Source organism: Lonchura striata, chromosome 2 (genome assembly GCF_046129695.1).
Source record: "Lonchura striata isolate bLonStr1 chromosome 2, bLonStr1.mat, whole genome shotgun sequence".
NCBI classification, from domain to species: domain Eukaryota; kingdom Metazoa; phylum Chordata; class Aves; order Passeriformes; family Estrildidae; genus Lonchura; species Lonchura striata.
Window position 1 is genome coordinate 29,748,447 of NC_134604.1, and position 21,765 is coordinate 29,770,211.

General features: G+C 53.4%; 2 protein-coding genes across 2 annotated transcripts; both read left to right on the top strand.

Annotated features, from left to right (window-relative positions):
* The first annotated feature begins 3,513 nt into the window (after positions 1-3,513).
* On the top strand, positions 3,514-9,377 carry LRRC23 (leucine rich repeat containing 23). Its single transcript, XM_021549121.3, has 7 exons — positions 3,514-3,644; positions 3,719-3,831; positions 4,647-4,900; positions 4,984-5,114; positions 7,813-7,949; positions 8,517-8,739; positions 9,030-9,377. Exons 1-7 carry the CDS (start codon positions 3,564-3,566, stop codon positions 9,066-9,068), a joined length of 978 nt encoding a protein of 325 aa, XP_021404796.3. The 5' UTR covers positions 3,514-3,563; the 3' UTR covers positions 9,069-9,377.
* Positions 9,378-9,551: 174 nt separating this feature from the next.
* Positions 9,552-19,063, top strand: ENO2 (enolase 2). The gene is made up of 12 exons (XM_021549120.2): positions 9,552-9,715; positions 12,550-12,641; positions 13,550-13,645; positions 13,933-13,991; positions 14,993-15,062; positions 15,227-15,360; positions 16,071-16,293; positions 16,745-16,942; positions 17,071-17,272; positions 17,476-17,584; positions 17,722-17,780; positions 18,113-19,063. The coding sequence occupies exons 2-12, from the start codon at positions 12,557-12,559 to the stop codon at positions 18,180-18,182; spliced, it is 1,305 nt and encodes a 434-aa protein (XP_021404795.1). The 5' UTR covers positions 9,552-9,715; positions 12,550-12,556; the 3' UTR covers positions 18,183-19,063.
* Positions 19,064-21,765: the final 2,702 nt, after the last annotated feature.

Here is a 21,765-nt window from a genome sequence, read left to right on the forward strand (position 1 = left end):
GGTGTGTCCTGGATCTTACTTGGAAGCATCTCGGGGACAAGCAGCATAGAGAACTTACTGCTTTTTGAGGTGGCTGGTTGCAGAGAGGGTTTTGTGGGCTTTTCCCTGAGAGCCCACCATTACTCCAGTAGGCACTACATGGGTTCAACCTGCATCTTGCTTCTGGCATATAACAGCTCTTCTTTGGGCCTGTGGTGATTTTGTTATATCTGTGTATCTATTCCAGTAGCTGCTGGAGCACCTGGCTGTTCCACCAGTGAGCCAGTCTTCCCTGGCAGGCTCAGTAATGTGCTCATCCATGCTCTTTGCCTGTAAGCCTGGTAATTGACTTTGCTCACTCAATGTAGAGTGGAGCAGCTCAGTCTCTGCAGGGAAGGATTTTATTTAGGCCCTGTGTTGGGGCAGTACTTGCTGCTTGCTTTCAGCCATGTGCTGGTGGGTGAGAAAGCAAGACTTGATGTTACTTCCCAGCTAGCTGCTGGGGTTTTTTTGGTAGTACTGAGGGTGATGAAAAAAAAGTGCCTTACAAGGAGGAGCTTATTTGTGAGGCAGTACATCCTTGGGAGCCTATGGACAGTGTTCCAGCTGCTAGTGCTAGCATCACTTGAGGGATAAGGGGCCAAGAGCTGAGGAGCAGGGAGGAAAAAGCCTCTGGTGCTGGGGGCGGTCCTGCTGCCTAGCTGGATGGGAGGGATCTTCCTAGGATATCAGGTGGTCTGAGAAGGACGGGCTTGACAGCAGCAAGGAGATGGCAGCTCCCAGCTCTGTATGTGTGTGGAGTGAAATAGAAAGAAGGAGGATGGTTCAAAGACAAAAAAAAAAAAAAAAAAAAAAAAGGCAAACTGAAAACTATATAACCAGAGCACATGTTTCTGAGAGACTGCTGGGCCATGGCTGTAGGTTGGGGCTGTTGGGTCATACAGACCAGAGCAGCAATGTTGCAGCAGGGGCACACGGTGATCCTAAGGCTGCAGGGACTGGGTACAATCACTCAGGGCTGGGCCACCACCCGCTGCAGCTCTGCTATCTGCTCCTGTTCCTGCCCAGCCCTGCCCACAGTACAAGAGCCCAGGAGAGTGACCTACATAGAAGAAAACAGATGGGAGCTGGCATTGATCTTACTGCTTTGAGAGAATTCAGGGGCATGAAAACATTCATTTAATGAGGAATAAACTCATGGAAAATAATTTCTGTATCAGCAGGAGTGCCAGATCTTGTTTCTCTTTTTTTTTTGTCTGCTTCCTGGCAGGACTGCAGCTCTCTGGAGTGGAAATACTGCCAGATCCTCACAGCAAACTGTAGTGGTTGGATCTTAAACAGGTTGCTGTTGGAGAAAAATGCACTGTGCCAGATGTAACAGCCTGAGAGAGGCTGCAATGGCTCCGCATCCCCAGCCCCAAACAATAACCAGGCTGAGCCTGTATTCCCAGTAGGCACCACACACATGCTGGACTCAATGATCCTTGTGGGTATCCCTTTAAACTCAGAATATTCTGTGACTTTGAATATATTGTACTTAAACACAGCCATGGCTGGCCACACAGATCCATCCACACAGAGCACTCCCACACAGCACTGACAGCCTCATCCCACGCCCTGCTCCAGCTGAGCAGGACAGAAGTGCGCTAGTGAGCGTCTGTGTCCATCTGTGTATTTACAGAAGAATTTACACTCGTGTACAGCAGGTCTCCTTCCAGCAGCTGCCTCAGGCAGTGCCCAGGAGCTGCCCCTCACTCCCAACCTCTCCAGCCCCCAGCAGCAGCTCCCTGTGGTGTTCTGACCACGAGTTCCTCATGCAGGGCAAAGTGCAGAAGGAGTTTAATGAGAAGATCTGACAGGCTGCGCTGATCAGGTGCAGGACATGGACAAATCATCACAAACCATTTACACAGGACTGGCCCTTTTTATTCCTGTGTGCTGTATTTGTTTCTCTGTGACCTAGGTCACCCTGGCTCCTGCCCTAATCACTCCCTAACGAGTCCTGTGCAATCCCCAAATGCTCTTCCCCTGCGTCTCATCCTGTCCCACACCCCTGAAGACAGTGACACCCCCAATGTTAAAGGTGCTCTGGGGCTGAGGCTCCCCTGGGATGGCACTGGACAGGGTGTTCTTTTCTCTGAGTCCTTAATTTGGGTTTCCACCTGCCACTGTGCCCCTCGAAATGGGCCTTTACTGGGCTGATGGCTCCTGGGACGGGCCTGGAAGCAGCCTGGCAGGTGCTGCTTGGGCTCCCCCTCCTGCCATCACCGCCTGTGCTCCTGTGTGGGTGTGCAGGCCAGGTTTTAGTACATACCCTCCTTAATTGTTGGTATAATTAGGTTTGGGATATAGAATCTAAACAAAAATTTTCTAGTTTAAAGATTCGTGTTTCTGTAATTAGGGGATGTTTAGGGCAGGAGGCAAAGGCAGGAAAGGAAGTGTTCATATGCAGATTAATGCTTTACTCTGAGGGTGGTGAGGCACTGGAACAGGTTGCCCGGAGGAGTTGTGGCTGCCCCATCCTTGGAGGTGCTCAAGGCTGGGTTGCACAGAGCCCTCAGCAACCTGGTCTAGAGGGTGGCATCCCTGCCTGTGACAGAGGGATTGAGACGAGCGGATTTTTGAGGTTACTTCCAATCCGAACCAATCTGTGGTTGTGTGGTAATGAGCAGGGAGTGAACTCAGATTCACATTCACATGTGTAGCACAGGAGAAGGGGTCAGCACTGGGGAGTCTAGCAGGACAAGGCAGGACGCAGCTTGCTGTGCAGCCCGGAGTGCAGGGGTGCTTTGCAGGAAGGGCGATAGCTGATGGTTGTGTGAGCAGCTCTGCTTGAAGCAGCTTACCTAGCGCTAATGTTACCCAGGCACTGCAAAGGAGCAAAGTGCACTGAAGGGAAAGAGCCTTGGACTTTGTATGAACTGCACAACACTGCTGACCATCAGCTCTGAGCCGCATTCCTGGCTGGTAAACACCCGGTGCTGTTGGCATGGGCTGGGCACGGGCAGCCTCAACCCTTCCCAGCCCCGCAGCCTGGAGGACAGGGCTGGAGCAGTGCACCCCAAAAACCCCTTCCTGTCATCCACGTGCTCATAATCGGGAGGCTTCATGCAAAGCTCAAGACTAATTCTGCTCAACATGTTAATTAAACATTTACTAGAGGGTAAATTAAGCGTTAATTAGGCATTCACCGCCCGAGTGCCCACCACCCTGCCTGACTTCGAACGGGCCCCGTTTTGAGCTGGGCGCGCACAGAGATCCCTTCCCACAGGGGAAATCCTGCCGTTGTGTGGATAGGCGGCCAGCGGCAGATGTCGCCCAGGCGGCAGGCGGAGCGGGATCGAGCTCTCCGGGCCCGCGTTGCGGGCGGGACGCGCCCCGAGCTCTCCGGGCCCGCGGTGCGGGCGGGACGCGCCCCGAGCTCTCCGCGCCCGCGGTGCGGGCGGGACGCGCCCCGAGCTCTCCGGGCCCGCGGTGCGGGCGGGACGCGCCCCGAGCTCTCCGCGCCCGCGGCGCTGCGGGCGGCGGGCCCGCCCCCGTTCCCGGGGCAGCGGCCGCGCCCCGGCCAGCGCGGCCCGCCCGGCATGGAGGACGAGGAGCTGGAGGAGGAGGGGAAGGAGGAGCACGGGGAGGAGAAGGAGGAGGATGAGGAGAAGGAAGAAGAGGTGAGGAGGAGGCTTTCAGCACCGCCCGGCTGCGGCTGGGCCAGCGCTGGCCTTGTGCTCTCCTTGTCTCCCAGGAGCCGGTTCCCTGTCCCCTGACGGAGGAACACCTCAAGGAGGGCCTCTCTCTCCTCAGTAAGACCAGCAACGGGCTGGCCCACGCCTATGTGAAGTTTGAAGCCAAAGACAAGTGAGTGTGCAGTGCCTGACCCGGCAGAAGCCCTTTCCTTACTCCATGGCCATGGAGTGTTGTGCTGGACCGGCCGTGCGGGGTAGGAGCGTGTCCAGGCCCTGCTCTCCAGCCCCTGCATTCCAGTCTGGGCTTCAGCACAGCCTGTCCATCCTCAGCCCTGGGCACTGCCTCCAGACACACCTCTGGGAACACCAGTGTGTCCTAAGCCTGCCCATCGCTCTGGACTGCGCTCTCCTAGGGGGGCCTGCACAGAGTGACCTCCCTTACAGGCACTTTGAGAAATACCCATTCACATCTGGCCTCCTAATTGCTAACCTTCAAGACAGGCAGCTCTAAGTACTGTGCCACAACAGCCTTGGAACAGTTTGGAGCCTCAGCCTCCCCAGCACAGCCACCCAACTAAGGCCCCATTAAGACTGTTTCTTTCAGCAGCCCCATAGGGTATCTCAACCACTATTTTTTCCACTAGAAAAGTCCTTCCACTCAATCCTTTGTGTTGACACTATTGTCTAACAGACCCCTCCCCAAAACTTACCCATTTCTCTGCTCTGGTTGTGCCCTGTCCTGACAGATACAATTTAATTGGAATAAATACTCCCTCTGCCAAGAAAGCATGTCCAGTCTTACCATTCATCTTTGCTTACAGGCCTGTCCCTATCACCTGCCGTTTTCTTCCTTCTCTCAGCAGAGCTTTCTAGCAGCAGGGAAGTAGGAGAGGTGGTTGCCCTTCCTCCAGTAGTGGCAAGGAGAAATCCAAAAGATGGTAGTGGGGAAATATGAGAGATATTTTATTCACATTCACTCTCCCTCAGGGGCCTGACAGACATCAGCCTCCTCGAACGCTTCATTCACCTGCGGTATGTGGATTTGTCGAAGAACAAGCTGAAAGATTTGGCCCCACTGAGCAGCCTAACCCAGCTGCTTTGGCTGAAGGTGGATGAGAATCTGCTCACCAGTGCCAGCATGCAGGAGCTGCCCTACCTCCAAGTCATCAGCTTTGATCGCAACCGCATCATGGATTTTGAGGGCCTTACTCACCCCCTCCTAGCCAACCTCAGCCTGAAAGGTGATACGGTCTACCTGTCTTGTGGGGACACTCTCTTGGAAAGGTGGGATTAACTCCTTGTTTCTTCTTCCTCTGGCACTCAGAAAATAAAATCGAGACAGTGCAGGGCCTGAGTCACGACCAGTTGTTCAGCCTGGAGGTCCTGGAGCTTCGAGGAAACAAGATAAAGACCACAGCAGGGCTCGGCGTTTCCAAGCTCAAGAAGCTCTATCTGGTAAGGGATCAGCCATCCTGGGGAGTGGGACAGACAGAGCTGCTGCAGAGCCCAGCCCCTGCAGCCCAGATAGCACAAAGGGAGTGGCCATGAACCACAAATCACAGAGGAGTCGATGTTGGGGGCATCAGGTTCTTCCCTCACAGCCTCCTGCAGGAGGGCAGCTTTCCTTTCAGGCAGTGTTGGGCAAGCTTGTATTCCGTGTGCCCTGGGACCACTGGAGATCACTGGGCAAGCAACAGCTTTGTTCTTTGGGTGGCGAAGGGAAGAAATGCCTCTTTCTCCTCTCTGAGGCCCTAATCAAATACTGGTTTAAAGCCAGCACAATTATGTGATTTACACCTACACCCGCCAAAAAATAAATAGATTCAATATTGCAGTGAAACTAAGACAGGAGAAGCAGATTCTTAATATCATAAACAATTACTTCAAGGAAGCATTTACTCCTAGAGATGCAAGTGAAGAAAGTATGTATGGCTTAGCCCCATGGATCACACTGTGCTACAGCTTGCAAAGACTAAACAGATGTCTTGAGTCACTACCTCTTGAAAAGCAATTAAAGATGATAAAGGCTTTGAAAAACTATGTGGTTTCTTTTCATCAAGATTCCCTGGCAGAAAACACTGAAGAGATTGCTTGCTGAGATCGTCTGCAATTTTCTGAAGGGAAACTGGGATTTTATGACTGGAGGTGCTCCAAGAATGGATGAAGTGGATAAGTCACTAGATACAATACAGAATTTCAAAGCTTACCCAGTCACCTTAGTGAGTTATTGCAGGGAAGCAAACAGACCATCTCTGCTGAGGGAAGGTTCCTGGCATGACTGAGGGGTTTCTGAGCTGCCATGTGAAACAGGAAAATTGCAAGGGGTGATTGTTAAAACTAGAACAACTGACTCACAAGAATATTTGGGGCTTGAATTTATCTCCCATGTCTACCTGCTCATTAAATTATTTTGCAGGGAAATCTCCCCCAGTAATGCTTTGGTTTCTGTATAAAGACTGGTGTTATTTCAGCCTTGGATAAATGCAGCTGATGCCTCAAGGACAGGGTTCAAGATAAAGGGTTCAATTTAAGGAGCTAAACCACATTTGGTTAATGTATGACATAGCCACAGATTAAATTTCATAGTAAAAAGTGGTATGTGCTAGGAAGACTACAAGCTGGGTGTATGCCATGTGGCATTTGCATCATTTCTGAAGGTTATAGTAGGGCTGTGTTAGTTCCTGCCCATGGGGCAGCCGTGGTGGCAAAGGCTAACCTGAAAAAGGTGAAGTGTGCAGGAAGGGGAGAGGAGATCATGGTCAATGTATGGTAACTTTCCATAAGAAACAGTGGTATCACATCTGGGTGAAGAACTGGTGTCCAAGGGAAGGTGATGGTGCATCAGACAGAATGTTGTTTGATTTAGGGGAGAAAAATGGAACAACTCTGAAAAATATTCATTCTGCATTGTCCTGCTAGTGCTTGCAAGCCTAGAGCTGGTAAAACAATTCACACTGAAGTGATAAAGAAAGTGAGAGTGTTGAGATGTTACTATTCCTTTTGTAAACCAGTGATCAGTGAGCTCCCCACTCACACCAGCTCACCATTTTCTCTGAGGTACAGTGTCCTAATCCTTCCTGATTGATAAATCTGCTCACGTGGCCTTCACTAAATATCTAACTTTCTTCTTTTTGTCCTGGTGTTACTCCTTTTACTTGGCCCACTTGGTCCAGATTCTTCTTTGTCCAGTTTCTGTTAAAATCCTCCTTTCCTACAAAATGTCCATATCCTAAATGACTCAACCCTAAAATGTTCTTCTATTCCCACCTGTGCCCCTTTTTCAGTCTCAGGTATTATTGCCCAGGTCATTGCTTGGGTACCTATGAGGAAGAAAGAGCGCAACAGCACCTCTCACACCATTTTCCATTCAGGTTTCAGCATCCTTAGCGACTGCAGCCCCGAGCCACCTCGGCAAGTAAAGCCCTGCTCAGCTCCAGGCTGGAGAACGTGGCGGGGAAATGATAATTACCAGGGATGCTCCAAACTTGACCGCACAAGGCGGTGAGCAGCCTGACAGAGCAGAGCGTAGGTGCGGGCACTGCGGGGAGCCTCCGCTTGGGCAGGAGACCTCTAGTGGTCTTTTCCAGCCGAAATCCTGCTGTGAAACTACCACCTATTTCCCTGCTTCGTTAATCCACATCCCAGTGAAGTGAATGGAATTCAGTGGTGGGGAATTTTAAACTTCCTGAAGTAAGACACAGCCCAGAGGAGTTGAAGGGACTTCTTGGTTGTAGATTTTCCCCATGTAAGGTGCCTGGACTACATGGACTGTGTGACTGAGAGGAACTGGTTACTCATCCTTTAAACACATTAATTTTAGGCTGAAGTGTGCTTTCCCCTCCATGCTGTTGCTGTTGCCATGGAAAGGGATGCTGTACTGGCAGTGGAGTATTCACGTGGGGTGGTTTTGTCTCAGACACCAAGTGATGCTCCAGGAAACACTATTTCAGCAAACTTTTGGTCCTTGAACCTGAATCTTGAGAACTGACTTGGCCAAGACCCTGAGCTATCTGATCAAGCTTCAGACAAGGCTGTGTTATGAGTGGTAGGGAGTCTAAAGGATAGAAAGAGATTTAAAGGCTGGAAATAACTGCTGTTCCCTCTCCTTTGTGTCCCCATTTTCCTTCTCTCTTCCTGCTTCCCTGGTGCTCAGGCCAAGAACACCATTTGCAGCCTTGAAGGCCTTGAGGAGTTTGAGCAGCTGGAGACTCTGCACCTGCGTGACAATAAGCTTGAGGCCCTGGATGGATTTTCTAATAGCATGAAGTGCCTACAGTACCTCAATCTACGGTATGTCCTCTCTGCTTTGTGCTGGGACCAGAGATCCCTTCATCAGTCTGCACTCCCATTTAGATCTTTAGGATTTTCTGGGAATTTTTTTTTGAATGGAAGACCTGGTAGGGATGGTTTGATATTTACCATCCTTAACTGGTGTTCAGCAGCTGTCTAGGCTGTAACAGCCAGGGCCTTTCCTGGGCTTCTTAGAAAATGTCAGCCTCTCCAGTCATTCTCATAGCCCACCTCAGGCTTTTCATTCCTTGCCATTGGTCAGTTGGGTCCCTGAAAGCGTGTTCTCTGTGTTCTGCCTGCAAATGCCCTTTAGTTCTCAGTGTTTGCCGTGTGGGGCCATGGTGCTGTCACATGGCTCAATGGACAGAGGAATCCAGAGGAGATATCCTTTTTGTGCCTCAGTCTGGGGAGCTGCAGATAGATCTGGATCTTAGGTGACAGATCTGTGGTCTAAGGTCTCATGTTGCTAAGTTTTGCTTTTTCTGTCTTGTCTGCTTATTGTTCCAAAGGGATTTCACTACTTTCACGGGTCTCCCTCCCCTGCTGTCTGTGCTTCTTTTTCTTCAGGAGCAATGGGATCAAAAGCTTTCAGGAGGTGGAAAAGCTGCAGGTGCTCCCCATGCTGCAGGCACTGGTGCTGATGGACAATCCATGTGCTGAAGAATCCACTTACCGCCTGGAGGTCCTGTCCCGGCTGCCACAGCTGCAGCGCCTCGACAAGGAATCGATCGAGGAAGAGGAGAGGGAAGAGGCTGAAAAAATCTGTCAGGCAAGGAAGGAAAAAGAAAAGGTGAGAACAATGGAGTGTGGGGATTAGAAGGAGGTAAAGAGAAAGAAAAAGGACCAAGCATCCTGATAAAGGCTCTCCTCCACTAAATTACATGAGGAGAAGAGTAAGGGATGTCAATCTCAAGAGCACAAGAACCTGAAAAAGAGGCCAGGCTTTGCAGCCTGGTTGTGGTGGCCAGCCTGCAATCCTGCTGCCATTCCTGACCCCTGCTAGCAGAAGAGGGCAGTGAAAGGGGAAGAGACATTAGGCATGGAGTCATTAACTTCTCCCTCTTCTCTTCTCTTCTTCAGGAAATTGAAGAATCTCTTGAGGATACAGTGGCTGAGTGACCTGTTTTTAACACCTGTTTCCAGAGGCTGTCAAGATGTAGTGATGTCTTTCCCCATTTGTGAGGCTTAGAAAGTGAGAGCTGTAGGTACCAGCTTCACCTCATTTTACCTCTGGAGAAAAGAGGAGTGCTACTCACCCTGGTCCTGGAAGCTGCCCTGAGGCACTGCAGTGTTTTTGCAGTCACTGCACTATGTTCTATTCTCAGTAGGCCTGAGAGGGGAAAGGGGAGAGTTACAGGTTCTGTGGTTCGATTTGATTCCCAAAAACCCTGCAAGATTTTCTGATTTGAATAAAAATAATTAATGAGCCTGGAGTGACTGGGATTGTTTATCCTGCACACCCACTCCTATTGCCTGGCTCTCTCACCCTCATCTGTCTACGTCTCTCCCTAGCTGCCTGCCTCTCTCTGTCTCTCCATCCCCTACGTGCTGTTTGCAAAGCTTTGCTAAATCCTGACTCATCGCAGCTCTGGGTCACATGCTGCTGTCCCGGCCCTATCAGGGGCGTCTCCATCCTGCTGCTGCCGCCACCGTTGGCTTAGAGGACACATCATCTCCCCTTGAGGTCCTGCATCCCTCCTCAGCTTCGTCCTCTCTCCTTTCTACCACCACTTTCTCAATCTCTCGTCCACCCCTGCCCTAGGAAGGTAAGTGTCTCTCCACGGCCAGCACACCCCTCACTGCGTGCATGTTTCTGCTGCCCACCTTGTGCCCTCCAAACCCCACACGCACTTTGGGGTCCCTGCGGAGAAGGACCGCGGTGAGCGGCATTAACCACTCAGCTCCCCTCACTTCCTCCCCCTGCTCCTCCCACCTCGGTCTCCTCACCCCCATCCTTCTGACTTTTCTTTCCTATTTTAATTTCAGGTACTCTCTCCTTCCCAAGCCCCCCCTCCTTTCCCCTCGCGGCAATCATAATTTCAGACGTGAACCCAGGGAATTGCAGGAGGGGGGACAACCAACGAGCATAGGTGGTGTTCCAAGGGCACTGTCGGGAGGTGCTGCGGGATGGAGCTTTCCCGGGGGAGGGGGTGGTAGTGGGGAGAAGGCACCGCTGGGGAAAGGATCCAGCCTCAGAGCGGACCAGCCCCCCCAGCCTCCCGAGGTGTTGCCATAAACAACACCTCCCTGGGGGAGAGGGAGGGAGAAGAGGGGATGTTCTCCTGTTTGCACAGCCCCACACCACGGGGAGGGGGAGAGCAGGGAGAGGAGGTGACAGGCAAGCAGTAGCTGCATCAGTCACGACACTGCAGCAGTGCGGGCTTCCCGGGAGCAGTGCCCAGCCCGGGGGAATCGCAGCAGCACAGGGGACTGGTGGCCGTGCCTTGGGGGAAAGGTCTTCACCGTGCTGGCCTGGCAGGGACAGGGAACTGCTGCCAGCGCCAGCTCCACAGGAAGGCATTGCAGCAGCACCAGCCTCCTGGCGTACGCTGCCCAGCCCCTGTTCACGGCGGCTGCACAGCCTCCTCTCTCTTCCTGGACGTGGTCTGTGGCTTCCCAGCCGTGGCTCCATCCCAATCCCTTATCCCAGCTTATCCGCCTCTGACCTCCTTTCAGGACAGTGCAGCTGATACCAGGGATTTCAGGGTGGTTCTGCTCAAAAGAGAGAAAATGCAGGGGACACGGGGCAGCAACACAAGTGGAGAAAAGGCTTTAAATGTCTGTGAGGGAGAGAAGATAATGTAAGTGATGGGGTGGGGCAGGCAAGGCTGGATTTGAGCTTGTCATTTGGCTTCCTCGGATCTGTCTCCAAGAGGGCAGATGGATGTGACCACAGGGATGTGACCAGGGGCGATGTGACCAGATAAGCAGTGAACCACAGCATCTGGCATGGGTGTGCTGTCAAAGATGACTTTAAGCGGGGTCCTGTCCCTTTGTACCCCATGGAGGCTCCTGAGGCACGGCCAGGACACTGTTGCAAAGGAAGCTCACGGCTGGCTGTGCTGGCACGACTCTGGAGGAAGTTCCTGTGGCGTGTGCCAGATGGCATGAGGAGCAGTGCCAAAGCGGCTGATGGGGGATCCCAGCCCAGATGGACATGGTGGAGGGCCCTGTGCAGGCTCCAGAGAACCCTGGAGTCACTGACCACAACTCCCCACATGAGAAGCTCTGGCTGAAACTTCAACAGAGTGTCAGCAGGATTTCCTCATGCCCTTGTGATTTCCACCCACTGGGGCATTGGGTGCTGGCTCTGGCTTCCCCATCCTGCTTCTCAGCTCCCCTCGGTGCTGTGATGTGCTGCTTCAAGCTCATTCTCCCCTGCCCGGTGCTGAGGCCCTGTGCTGGCTGTACCCCTGCTCACACACACCATGGGGAGGTCCTAGCTGGGGCTCCGTGGCTACTCTGGCCTCTGCCAGCCCTGCTCACAGCTGAGGGAATCATCTGTGGGAGCCAGGAGAGGAAAACTTGGGAGCACGGAGGGACACATGCCTCATTGCAGCCCCCCAGCATAGCGCATCCCCACAGCCAGGGGGAAGAGAAGGTGGCATGAGGAGCTGATTTGGAACCCTGGAGAGCAAACTGCAGCAAAGAGAAGCTCTTTCAAACAGCCATCATTACCCACCAGCATGTTTTCTACTTCAGGTTTAACCAGGTGCCCCAAAATGCCAGGCTTCCTCATCTCCCCCACCCAACAGAGATCCAGCCCAGTCTCACCTGCTCCCCTGCCTCAGGAGCGGAGCGAAGGGTTGGCAGCTGGGCCAGGTGCCCCCTCTGTTCAGAGCCCTCTTTGCCACCTCTGACGTGCTGTGGCCTTCAAGAAGATGGCTCCAGGCTGCCAGGCTCCACGCTCCCGCTGCCTTGGTGCAGCCTGACCCTGCAGCCCGGGGGGACACAGGGACGCTGAGCAGGAGCTCGGCAGGGAGGACATGGTTGGTGTCTGGACAGCCAGGCTGGGGTCTGGGACAGCCAGGATGGGATGGCTTCCCTGCCGTGGGCTGGAGAGGGGCTGGGGGTCCGCCCTGGCTGGCTGCCCCTGCCCTGCCTGTCACACTTCCCTGGCTCCCCATTCCCTGCACAGGGACACAGCAGCCATTGTTGTCTGTCCTGGCTCTCGGCAAGGGGACAGGAGATGCCAGGAGCTGCTGCCCCGTCCTTGACACCAGAGCTAGGGGCACCTCCCCGCTGCACCAGCTGATCCCTCCCTCTCTGCTGCCTGTGGCACCCTCCCCATCCCTGCCATCCAGGCTTGTGTCGGGCGCTGTGCTGTGACGCAGGGAGAGGCAGACTGCTCCTAGTTTGTCAGATGCAGCAGAGGGACAGGGTAAATTCAACAGCTAGCCAGTTCCTGGAAAAATGTTCATAGATTCCTGTAGTCTGGGTGAATTTCTAAATTTCCTGGAGCAAATAGTTTTAGCCCAAATTTCTAAGGTCACTTTTCCTTAAATTCTCTTTTCTCTGTCAGTCTAGACATAGGAGGGGTGAGCACCACATCCTGGGTGCCTCTCAGAGATGAGCATATCCTGTTCTCTCCTCTTGACAGACTCACCATGGCAGTCGAGAGGATCCATGCCCGTGAGATCCTGGACTCCCGTGGGAACCCCACCGTTGAGGTGGACCTCTACACACACAAAGGTATGTGGGTGAGGATAGGAGACAGAAGGCAAGCCCTGCCCACCCCGGCAGAGCTGGTGCTGTGCAGCAGCCTGGAATGCCAAGAGCATGGAGGGTCCACATGGGAGAACCCCCAGCAGACAACAAGTCAGGGGAAGAGGCAGAAACCAAAACTCTGCTCGTGGCTCTGCTCGTGCCTGTGCTCAGCAATCTGCACACATGCTGGGCAAATCACGACAAGACAGCTGGCTGTCCTGTGTGTGACACGAGCCATGCTCCTGCCCGTAGCAGGGACAGAAGGTCTTTTTATCATAAATGTCTGCACCTTCTTATCATACCCCTGCTGCAGCTATGCTTTTAGTCCTGGGGCATAGTAGATATTTGGTAGCACATCCATGGCCATGCTCATGGCAGGGGTAAAGCTTTGTTCCTGAGATCAGTCAATCAGCTGCGTCCATGCATGGATCTCAACTGGAAGAGCTGCATTTGCACTGGGCCCAAAACTGCTTGGGCCGAGGGGTGAGGAGCAGTGAGAGGCCAGAGCAGGCATGCAGCCATTGTCTTCCTTCTTCAGTGAGGCAGAAACCTCAGTCTGAGGGGGAGGAACCTGAGGGTGGCTGTGAGTCAGGCTGCTTCTGGAACTAGGAGGAGGGCTGAGGAACTTCCACCCATCACACACAGTTCTGGGATCAGAGTGAATCTCTGGGTGCCTGACATCCAAGTTCCTCAGCCTAGAAGCCCTGGGTGCATTTATTTCTGCCAGTGAGGTGCTCCACCTCTAGGGAGCATGAGCAGCCAGCCAGTGGGCTATCCATTTGGAAAAGCAGTTGTTGCATCCTTTCCTATGAAAGCAGAGCAGAAGCAGGTGCATGGGGGTTTTTCCTCTTCACCCTCTGCTTATCTCACAGCCCTGTTTTGCTGTTTCCCAGGCATGTTTCGAGCAGCCGTCCCCAGTGGAGCGTCCACTGGTATCTATGAAGCGCTGGAGCTGCGAGACAACGACAAGTCACGTTTCCTTGGAAAAGGTGGGGAGATGCCTGCTCCACAGCTCATCCTCGGGGCTGCTTGTGTGTGGGGCTCTGCTGGAGGGTACTGCCTACTCACTGGTGTGACACAGATGTCTCCCACCGCCCTCAGGGAGACCACAGAGGCACAGACATAGCATAACGTGAAAGATCAGGCCTCGATCTTCCCTTGCTGTCTCCCTCTCTCAGTCTCTCTATTGGTCCTCTCCCTCCCTCTTTCCACTCTTTTCTCTGCCTCACTCTCTCTCTCTCTCTCTCTTTCTTTCTCTGCCTCTTCCTTTCTTTAGGGGTCCTGCAGGCCGTGGATCATATCAACAGCACTGTCGCCCCAGCTCTCGTGGGCTCTGTAAGGATTTCTCTTTGTTCTCCCTTGTCCAACGCTTACTCTGGTCGGTCTCTGTCCCCTGATCTCTGTCTCTGCCTCTCTTCATCTCACTGGGTTAACAGACACAGCAATGCTCTCTGTGAACCTGGGCACGCCCCTCCTGCGCCCCATGCCTGTATGTGTCCACAGCAATCTTTTCTCTGGGAGGAAAGGATTTAACTCTTCCTGGTCCACCGCAGCACCTGTGCAGCCTAACTAGTCCCCTCGGTGCTCCCTGTAGAGCTCACCCCCTCTTTCAGCTGTGCTCCCCCTCAAGCACTGAATCACATATCCACATGTCTGTGGCCCCCTCCTGGTGTGATGAGCAATGGCTGTACCGTGCAGGGTCTGGCACAGCCTTGCAGAGCAGTGGTGTCACATCTGCAGCCTGTTTACACCTGAAGACCTGGAGCCTGCTTTGAGGAGAGCTGAGCCAAAGCCACATATTTCATGCCATGTAGCCCATGGCTGGCTCTGGCTGAGAGCCCAGTTCTCTCTGCCCCTGAAAAATACCCAGCACGGTGGAGGGCTGCCTGTGTTCAGTCAAATATTGCTCTCCACCTCACTCCTGGTGATGGCTCCATCCAGTCTACATTCTCTTGCTTGAGGTTGAGCATATTCTGTTGTTCTGCCTAGCTTCTGTGTGACCACAGCACCACAAAGCTCCCTGGAAGCTGCCAAAAGGATGGGTGAACCCTCAAGGGCGTCCTGTATCCCCAGCAATGTGTGCCCTTGCCTGGGCTGCAGCCGACCCCCTCTCCACCATGGGTACATCTACACTGCACTGCAGCAACACCATCGGGGTTACCTAACCTGACTAAATACCACAGCACCAGTTTCCAGAGCTTTGTGTGTATATGTTCCCCCACAAGCTGAAAAGGTCCTTTTACCCCCAGCTTCTCCATCAACGCCTCCTCTCCCGCACACCAGAGCCAGCAGCTCTTCTAATCATCCCCTTCTCAGGAGCTGTTTCTTTCTTGCAGGGCCTCTCTGTTGTGGATCAAGAGAAGATAGACAATCTGATGCTTGAGATGGATGGCACAGAGAACAAATGTAATTCATCCATCTTTTTGGCTGGGAAATTATGAGCATGGGAGGCTGCAGGGCTGGAGTGAGGGCACTGTCCAAGCTGTGGTGAGCCCAGGGCTGGGCTGGCAAGGGCACCCACTGGGCAGGATGTTGCCACCTGAAAAGTCAATCTCCTCCTTTGCCCACAGCCAAGTTTGGGGCCAACGCTATCCTGGGAGTTTCGCTGGCCGTGTGCAAGGCGGGAGCTGCAGAGAAGGATGTGCCCCTGTACCGGCACATCGCTGACCTGGCCGGCAACTCCGACCTCATCCTTCCTGTGCCAGTAAGACTCCTCAGCCCTTGACATCCACCTTCAGAAACTCCAAAAGAGCGTTGTTTCCAAAAGAAACTTCAAAGGTGTTGGGAGGTAGATAAGGAAGGGATATGGGATTGAAACATCAGCTGAGTGCACTGCAGTTGTCAGGGAAGCAAACCAAGGCCCGAGATTAGTCAAGTTTCAATTGGAAAAAAGGAGCCTGAGGAGGATACAGGAGAGGTTGTGGTGGGGGGCTGACAGAAGATCTCATTCTTAGCACAAGAACCCAGGGGCATCATGTGAACCCTCTGGGGCACAATTCAAAAGAAGGGCATATGGGTCTTCACACCAGGGGGAAGCTGCCTTGAGAAACTCTTTCACAAAGGGAGTTGTGGATGCTAAAATTTTCTCAGGGTCAAGAAAAAAGGTCCTGGAAGAGAGACTGACAGTATTGTTGATAAACATGTACAGATAAACAGAGCACAGATAAACACACATAACTCAGAAGACCTCTGAGAGGGAACAGGTGGGAAAATCCTCCCCAGCCATGTGGTTTGAGCCATGAGTGGAGGGAAGACTCCAGGCTTATGTGTCTTTGGTCTGATGGCTGAAGCTGATGTGCTTATGTTACCCTGTGGGATGTGGCATGAACGGACATGGTGACACATCTGAGAGCCACCTCCCAGGGGTGCCAAGACCAGTTCCTTCAGCTCTGACTCTCTTATGGACTCTTGCAGGCTTTCAACGTGATCAATGGAGGTTCCCACGCAGGCAACAAACTGGCCATGCAGGAGTTCATGATCCTGCCTGTGGGAGCCGAAAGCTTCCGCGACGCCATGCGCATCGGGGCTGAGGTCTATCACAACCTCAAGAGCGTCATCAAGGAGAAGTACGGCAAAGATGCTACCAATGTGGGTGATGAGGGAGGCTTTGCTCCCAACATCCTGGAAAATAGCGAAGGTGAGAGCCCTACAGAGATGGGGTACCCCTGCCTGCAATGCTATGGGTTCCTATGCCAGCTCACAGCATTCCGTGGACTGATTCAAAAGATGATGCCTCAGTGTCATTGACCTCTTGTGTTAGGGAATGTTTCTAAGCTCCTTCTCCTTGGGGTGGCCTTGATCTGTCACAGCCTCTCCATACAAACCCTTTATGCATGTGCACACTTTTACAAGGCCTTCCACAAACTTGTCTTTGAGCTGTGGAATTTCATTTTAATTCCTCCTTGTCCATTTTGGACACAGCCCCTACAGGTCCTTGGCATGTTTCTGTTGCGTTCTGGGCTCCCTTCTACTTCTCCATCACACCACCAGACTGTCAGTGGCTCTAGGGACCTGCCCAAGGGAGGCTCCCACCAAAAGGCAGAGCTCTCTGCATGGGCTGACTCTCCTGACTGCGATTCTCCCCTCAGCTCTGGAGCTGCTCAAGGAAGCTATTGACAAGGCGGGCTACACAGACAAGATCGTCATCGGTATGGATGTGGCAGCCTCCGAGTTCTACCGCGACGGCAAATACGACCTGGACTTCAAGTCCCCAGATGACCCAAGCCGCTACATTTCTGGAGATGAGCTGGGCGACCTCTACCAAAGCTTTGTACGTGATTACCCAGGTGAGCTGCTGTGTGGGGCAGTAGGGAATCAGCACTGGTGCTGCACACTGACCAGGCACAAACCCTCCGTGTTTCAGGGGTGGGAAGGGAGGCAGCTTTGACTTGTGCCTCTTTGATTGTCCTTTCAGTGGTCTCCATTGAGGATCCCTTTGACCAAGATGACTGGGAGGCCTGGTCTAAGTTCACTGCCAATGTGGGGATTCAGATAGTGGGAGATGACCTGACAGTGACAAACCCCAAGCGCATTGAGCGAGCTGTTGAAGAGAAAGCCTGCAATTGCCTCCTGCTCAAAGTCAACCAGATTGGATCTGTCACAGAGGCCATCCAAGCGTGAGTCCAGCCCACTGCCCTTGTTGTCCTGTGAATGGGTTGGGGATGAACCACAGCCAGGTGTCACGCTATGCAGTCGGTGAACAGATTTGTGTCTCTACCAAAGTGTAGGATGCTGAGAGTGGGAGCACAGTGTGCCTGAATCTTACCCTCAGGTGGTAACTGTAGTAGGAGCTCCTGACTGCATTTCTCACTCCTTGCAGCTGCAAGTTGGCTCAGGAGAATGGATGGGGTGTGATGGTGAGCCATCGGTCTGGGGAGACTGAGGACACCTTCATTGCTGATCTGGTTGTAGGACTGTGCACTGGGCAGGTAGGTGAAACCCAGGCTGTGCACAGGCCTGGAGGAAAGCAAAGGGGTGTCAAAACAGAATCCCCTGCCCTGCCATGAGAAACTGGTACCAGTCATAACAGTGTCTTACAGTGTTTGCTTTGCGGGATGCTTTACAGATAAAGACGGGTGCTCCCTGCAGGTCTGAACGCCTGGCTAAATACAACCAGCTCATGAGGTAAGGGCACCAGGGATGGGAATGCAGAAGAGAGAACAGGGGAGTGACCAACTGGGTGGGAGAAGCTGAAAGCCCAAGGGGAGATGGGGCTTGTGGGTGAAATGTTACAAAGACAAGGCACAGAGATGACAGTAGGATCCCGGGGAGGCCTCTGGGAGCGTCCTTTCCTCCTCCTTGCATGAGGGTGCATCCCTGCAGTCACAGCAGCGGGCAGGAGCTGAGCTCCTCGGGCACACGTCAGCTTCCTGCTAGTGAGCTGCCTCTCCAGCACCCTGGTGCCTTCAATGCTCCCTCACTACAAGGGCCTGATGTGTGCTGTCTCTCTCCTGCAGGATTGAGGAAGAGCTTGGCGATGAAGCACGCTTTGCCGGACACAACTTTCGCAACCCAAGTGTTCTTTGAACGTTGTCCCCAGGGCACAGCCACCCTGCTGCTCTTTCCCACCTCACAGACTCTGAACCCCCCTTTCCCTCCACTGCTCCCTTTTTTGCTCTTTCTCCCCACTCTGTCACCTGGTTTCCTCTCACCTCGAAACCCCTCGAGTTCAGGTGTCCCTGGCTAGTTGTACCCAGGTGAAGGATGAGAGAGCGGCCTACACCCTGTCCCTTGCTGTGGGGTCATAAGCATTCCTGGATCTAGGCATTGTGTGTCTCTGTTGTTTGTGCAGGGCACGCCTGGGCCGCTCTGCTCACGGGCCAGACCACGGGAGCGGCTGCCCGGCGTGTTCCCTCGTACGCCGAAGCATGTGCGGTGACCATCCGTGTGCTCGGACACCGCCGCGCCCGCGGCCGCGTCCAGCCGAGCGTTGCGGCGGCTCGCTCTCGTTGTGCATGTGTGTAGGTGTGTGTACGTGTCCTGCCTCCGGCGTCCCCGTGCCCCGGGCGTGTGTCTGCACCGAGCCCCGGTGGGAGCCGCGCGTCCCTCGCCTCCACGCCGGCGGTCTCGTGTTGGGCTGTGCTGTGTTGGGCTGTGCTTGCCGGCAGCTTGGTGTTGAAGTGCACTGCTGTCCCACACTGGGTGTGCGTGTGTGTGCGTGTGCGTGCTGTCAGTCTCTGGCTCAGCACATAGTACTGTGGGGCAATATATTAAAGCACATCCCTAAACGAACCCATGCTCTCATTTGCTTCTTGTGACCTTTTTCTCTCTGTTCCCTTCCCTCTTGCACTCCTTCACCCTCCCCTCCGCCCATGATGTCTGCTTCACCTTGTGGACAGCCCATGCTCAGCTGAGCAACAGACAAACTACAGATCCCTAAACTCTATTAAAATGTATTTCACACCTGAGTTGCCTGACTTGGCCTGATGTTTATCTCTAGTTGCCACTGTTGGTGAAGTGGGGATATTTTGCAAAAATAAAAAAAAAGCAGAGGGGACTGGCAAGGGGAAGAAAAGGCCCAGCTACCCTCATCTGCTTTCACATCTTTGTCCCACAGCCAGACTCTTCAATTGGCCACCATCCAGGAAGCACCAAAGGGAAGGCATGTGTGATGACTTGCCCCTGTCACCTTCACCAAACCGTGTTCCATGAAGATCTGCTGTGCAGGGACTTCAGCTGTGCCTCCCACTGATGTGAAGGCCTCAGGGTGGGCCCCCAGCCGTCTGTCTGCTGGACTCAGATGGTAGACAGAAATGGCAAGTCTTTGAGAGAGAAAATGCTGGTTGTCCTCCCCCACAAGGGGTTTGTAGGGCAGTGACTGGAGGTGTAGGTGGGATGGGTAGTCTCTCTCCACTCCATCTTTTTTTCACAGGGGCAAGTCAGCAGTACTTGGGGAAAGCTGCCTGTGCTCCAGCCAGTGCCCCAGCAGGCTGGATGCCAGCAAATCCCAGCGCTTGCTCAACAAACAGCTTTGTTCTGGACTGACTCAAAGGAAGGTGGGGGAGTTGGGGGTGCTACTGTGAGAAATGCAACTGGAGAATAAACGATAAAACCACCTTGCCCACCATCATATTCACGTCAGTAGCCCTACTGGGCACATTCAGCTCCTGCTCCACCTCCCTACAGAAAGTTTCCAGACCCTTGCTTAACTCTTGCCTGAGTTTGTTTCTGAGGTTGCTCAGCAAATCCCAATCCCCCTTGACTGTGTCCTAATACAGCATTTAAAATCCAAAGACAAAAGTTTAAAACACTGGCATTTCACTGCTGATCCTTTACTAAACAGCATAGACTAAGGACTAAGTCCAAGAAGAGAAGACAAAGACTTTGGCACACATGCCCAGAACCGAGAAGAGGGTGGGAGGGAGAATGTGAGGGTAGAGACAGGATTGGTTTCCAGGACATCACCAGCGCGCACAGCACACATCTCAGCGGCAGGGAAGCTGTGCCCCGGCTGCAGCCCGGTCTCGCCCGCGTCTCTGGGAGCTGTAGTCCGGGTGCCGCCGGGGGAAGGCTGTGCCCCGTCGTCCCCCGCCCCGGGGGAAGGCTGTGCCCCGTCGTCCCCCGCCCCGGGGGAAGGCTGTGCCCCGTCGTCCCCCGCCCCGGGGGAAGGCTGTGCCCCGTCGTCCCCCGCCCCGGGGGAAGGCTGTGCCCCGTCGTCCCCCGCCCCGGGGGAAGGCTCTGCCCCGTCGTCCCCCGCCCCGGGGGAAGGCTCTGCCCCGTCGTCCCCCGCCCCGGGGGAAGGCTCTGCCCCGTCGTCCCCCGCCCCCGCGCCCCCCTCGGCGGCACCGGCGCCCCGCGGGATCCTGTGGGTCCCCCCACGGTCACGTCTCCCGCAAAAGCGGCTGTGTGCGTGACAGCGCTGTTTTCCCGAAGGAACGCGCATTTTGGATACAGGCAGTGGGCTGTCTTTTCCCGTTGTACACCTCACTGCTCCTTTGTTTTAGATACTAGGATTTTGTGAACAGTATGGCTACTGCTTAGCAATCAGGGCAGTTTTTGGGGGGAAAAAAAAACCAACTTTGTTACGTTTCATATTCCCAAGAGCATCACCCCGTCCCCCCCCACTCCCCCTCCCCCCCCCGCCCCTTCCATTTGTGCAAGGAAGGCAATTAATTGCCCAAGGTATTTGGCGTTGCCTATTTAAATGCAGCCAGGCTGCAACAGCAGGGAAGTGGTGTACACGTCCCTACAGTGCGGGAAGAATTTGTTAGGCAAGAGTTGCTGCCAGTGAGGCATCACCACGTCCCTGTGTCAGGGAAAGTGCGTGAAAGCCCTGAGGGGATGGGAACACATCCCGCCATAGCAGTACCTCACCTTGGTGCCTTTTCTAAATCAAAAGAGTTCCTCACTGCCGGCACAATGTATAGAAGGAATACGTGATGCTGGCATGTTTGCTTGGGTCACTGCAAATATTTGTCCGCATTCAGTGCATCCGAAGATGCATATGCTGCTTTCCTTTTGGCTCAGTGGCAGAGATTTGGTTACAGCTTCTTTGTGGTAGGAATGTCCAAGCACTCGGCTGATCGCGCTCCTGAGGACTCCTGTTGTATGAGCTGATGTCTCCATCAGATTGCTGTGCTGTAATGTGAATGCAGTCGGAGTATGAGTAACAGCACGGGGATGGGCTGGCAATGTGACGCTATCTGTGAATGGAAACATTTGTTGGATTTGCTTTCTTTTACCTCTCAAATCATACTCTGTTTAAATTACATTTGCAGAGCAATGTACAGCTGTTAAAGGGATAATTTAACATTAGCTGCTGCCTCTTCCTCCCCTGCCCCCCCAAAGCCTGCAGTATTTTTCTTTTTTTTTTTCCCTAAATACGTGTGTGCACCCATAAATGAGCTGGAAGGGGAGGTGTCACTGAATTGGGCTTGCTGTAGAGTCCAGAGAAAAGCCTTAATGATGAAGAGCTACCGAATTTCTCTAGCATGTTCTCATCTGTCTCAAGAACAGAGGGATGTTGTTCTGTTGTTCAACCTTGAGAAACCAGTATCTTTCATATAGGAAGCTGTCAGGGACACTGTCTTGATGAACATCTGACAAGAAGTCCAAAAATTTGGGTGCTGGGTAATTCCTATGAGGTGCTGCGCAGCTTAATCAAAAGAAG